Raw genomic sequence first — 3,671 nt, 5'->3', positions numbered from 1 at the left:
TTCTCCTATTTTTATTTTTATTTTTTTGCTTAATCCCACGCTAATGATTGAGCCCATCCCATACATTTCCGAGGGCTTTTTCTTCTACTGAGGAAAGAAGAACATGTTCAGGAAAGTAGGCCAGCATGGTCTTGGGGTATCACATATGTATGTACTGTATAATGCGCCTCTCTATCATTTTTCGTTGATGTAAAAAAATATAGAAACAAAACGGGCGGGTATTTTTTGTGAACTGTGTTCAGACAAACAATTTCTTATTAGGCTCAAACACTGCTCAAGTTTTGGCTTAGCATTTTTATCTCCTCTAGGGAGAAAAAACGCACCGTAATAGCAAAGATCAAGGCAAGACAAAAAAAGGAAAGGAAAGGAAAGGAATCGCTTAAGAAGGATAATCTAATAGGGAATGGTGTAAGGATGGTCGTTATGGGTATTATAAATTATTAAAAACAACATACATGAAAGGAAAAGTAGTCAGGAGTCAGTCGTCCTTGCAACGGCTTAGATCCTCGATCAACCATCCCTCCCTCTCCGCTTCCAAATTCAACCAGAGTGGTAAAAGTGAAGAAATTTATATATATCGTCCGAAGTATCATTCACAGCATCATACTCCGCCGCCTCGATGTCGCAAGTCGCTCTACCCTCTTAACATCGGATGCCCCTTCATGCCCATCGAGGAACGCATCATGATCGAATTCGGACGCGCCCTTCATGGATTGTAGATTGGAAGAGGAGGTGGTGGATGAGGAAGAAGCATACTGGTGATAATCGTCACTCCGTTTGTTAGTCGCCTTGACCCCTGCCGATTCCGGTACTGTCTCGACGTCCACGGCGTTTTCTTTTGCGAGAGTAGTAGAACTTTGACTTCTACGTGACCTTGAGTGGGTTCCACTAGTAGCGGGATTGGAGGAATGCCGTCGAGAAGTCCGAGTCGAACTATTCCGAAGACCAACCTCTTGTTCATAATCGACGGATCTTTCAGAAACATCTCTCTCTCGATTGCTTCTCCCTTTACTTCCCGCCATAATAGTTGATATAGCCACGCTTGACATCGACGGGCCCGTTTCTGGAGTAGTTGCGAAATCGAATTTATTTGCGGAGAGTGTCCTGCGTTTCCTGTTTGCGGTGACATTGGACGGCAAGTCAATCATCATATTTCGGTCTTTTCCTCCGAGAAAACTCGCACATGAATCATTATACGCCATTGAAGATGCATTAGAATCATGGCTATTTCCTTCACCACACCTTTCCTTGGCCAAGTCGAGATCAGACTTCGAAGATCGCCTGAAGCGAGCATCACCAGTAACGGCATCTACAAGCTCCTTAGTGGGCCGCCGCATTTTATCCCTAAGATTTGGCTCTGCGTAGCTTATAGAGCCACGGGACCGGCGGGGCGGACGAGTCATCCCAATCACCGGTAGGGGTGACGTATCTCTTGGTTCTATACGAGTTTCGGAGGGATTCGTAGATGCAAAAGAAGTGGTATCACCTTCAGCAAGGAGACTGTGGGTAATGTCCCTGTTTTCCTCGGCGGGAGGTTGCTCCGGCATTATGTTAATATCGACAACATCCTGCTTCTTCTGTTTGGTAGACGGTACCGCCCGAATCGATTTGTCAATCGCATCGTGGCTTCTATTCCTAGGGTTGTTTAGGATTAGGTTTCGGGATATCCTTTTCCCAATCTCCATTGCCGGAATTCTTTTTGGCAGGAGAAGAGGACCTTTGAGTGATATTTGTGCTTTCTATGATATCAACATATTAGCCTAATTCTTGAAGTAACGGGTATGGTTGAAGCATACTTGGTCCTAGAGCACGACGAACAGTGGTTCTCTCCACTTTTTGACTTTCTGGCTTGTTCGCGTTGGTTTTCGTTGGTGTTCTTTCGAATTCTACGCTGGTGTGTCTTGAAGTGTAGTTGGATGCTCCAGCTAGTCGAGTGTATTGGAAATCATCATGGTGATTGAAGGTTTGGGACATCAAGTCATCATCATCCCGTACGCTAAGCTTGCGCTTTGACCCAGATTTCGAAATATGTATCGGCACAAAATCTTGCTCATTGGTTTCAACATCCTTACTTCGAGGGGTACTATTTAGCAAGGAACTATCCCTTTTGCTTCTCCTCGCTCCCAAGTTCGACATGGACGGCGAGGGTTGAATTGGGTTTTCGTTGGCCGTGGGAATAGTCGAGGACTCTTCATCCGCCGGGGGATCCATCGTCTTCGACATTGTTGGTTGTGGAATTGGCGTGGAAGTTATACCAGGCGAATCGTTTTCTCCACCCTCAATACCTACTAGATCGGCAAAATCCTCACTTCTGTAAATTTCATTAGCATACCCATCTTGGAGATGAAGGTAAAATCATAGTATATCCTTACTCTAGCGTTAATCTAGGGTAAAATTTGTCCTCCATAATAGCAGGAAGTCGGCTCTCATCCGTCACCTGCCGAGCAGCTTTCATTAAAGATCTCCGACGAGCCGTTTCCGGAGAAATTTGGAATTCTCCATCAATGGATCTTCGCTTTGGCTTGGAGAGCAAACCTCTTCTTCGAGGCAATGAACCCAAGTCTGCAATCAAGCTTCCAAATTCAGCCAGCTTTGCATCCAGTTGCGATTTCAGATTATCGATTTCACAGCCCAATTGTCCATCATGTTTCAACTTTTCAAGTTCTTGATTCGCAGCAATAGCTTCTTCACGGAGGGCCGCATTTTCCACAAGGAGTCGAGAGACTTCGGATTCCAGAGTGCGTATGCGGAGAGACTGTATAGAGTTCGCACGGGCAATTTCGCGATTTTGCCTTATGAACCGACGTTTTACTAGTAAGAGTTCCCAAGTCAGTGGGACATCTTTGGAGACTCATAAACTTAGAGGATCCGATAAGGACATACAAGACTCGACGGATTCCGCAGCCGCGGGGAGGTCATTTAACCTCGCCATAGTTGTAGGTTGTGAAGAGTCAATTGTCGAGTCAAAGCTGGTAAAAGAGGCGTGGAACAGAACAAAGCTGGTTGGGACATTAATTATAGGCAGGTTAGGGAATTGGTTAAAAATAAGTCAAGTAGTTATTATCCCGGAGTTCTGGTTTCGACTTCTCTGCAGTCGGAGGTCGTTGGAAAATGTTGGACGGATTTCGACGTTTGCTGTGGCGAGACGACAAAAACAATAACGAGCGGCTTTGTTGACATTTGACCAGAAGCAGTTAGTCTGGTTGCTGGAATAGACAAAGTAGTCACGTGTTGATATCGCTTATCATGGTATCCTTCTCAACGAGTTGCACCAAACAAGTCCAGTTGACGTTGCTTCCTCATAGAATGCTGGAAGGCAATGTCCAGGCCAACGGCATTTTCCTCCGCGGGGACTTCTTCTTCCCTTCGCCAGTCCTCAATTAACCCTCTTTCCTCGCAGCAATCATCTCCTCTCGCAGCCCGAATAGCATCCAAAAAACTCGAGCTTGAAAACCTCAGGCAGCTCCGTGATGTGAGCGGCGCGTTGGCATCACAAATGGAGGAACTGGGAGAGAAGTTGGCTACTCTCAAAGATGGGACTGAAGGTTGGCTTGCATGCATATTCCCCCCCTGGATGAATGAAAAGATACTCTCTGGCGCAAAGAAAAAACTAACCATTGATGTCTAATGCAGCGGTGGCATATGTTATGGCTAATTGGGGCAATGGTGGG

At 45.8% G+C, this 3,671-nt stretch overlaps 1 protein-coding gene across 1 annotated transcript; it reads right to left on the bottom strand.

Annotated features, from left to right (window-relative positions):
• Positions 1–593: 593 nt before the first annotated feature.
• Positions 594–3,561, bottom strand: HCAG_02016 (predicted protein; the record flags this gene model as incomplete). The annotated part of the gene is made up of 4 exons (XM_001544919.1): positions 594–1,717; positions 1,797–2,311; positions 2,373–2,811; positions 3,273–3,561. 4 exons carry the CDS (start codon positions 3,559–3,561, stop codon positions 594–596), a joined length of 2,367 nt encoding a protein of 788 aa, XP_001544969.1.
• Between the last annotated feature and the right edge of the window lie 110 nt (positions 3,562–3,671).

The sequence above is a fragment of the Histoplasma capsulatum genome, genomic scaffold, assembly GCF_000149585.1.
Source record: "Histoplasma capsulatum NAm1 scaffold_1 genomic scaffold, whole genome shotgun sequence".
NCBI classification, from domain to species: Eukaryota; Fungi; Ascomycota; class Eurotiomycetes; order Onygenales; family Ajellomycetaceae; genus Histoplasma; species Histoplasma mississippiense.
Note: the sequence above shows the minus strand (reverse complement) of the source record. Positions and strands in the feature narration are given on the sequence as shown.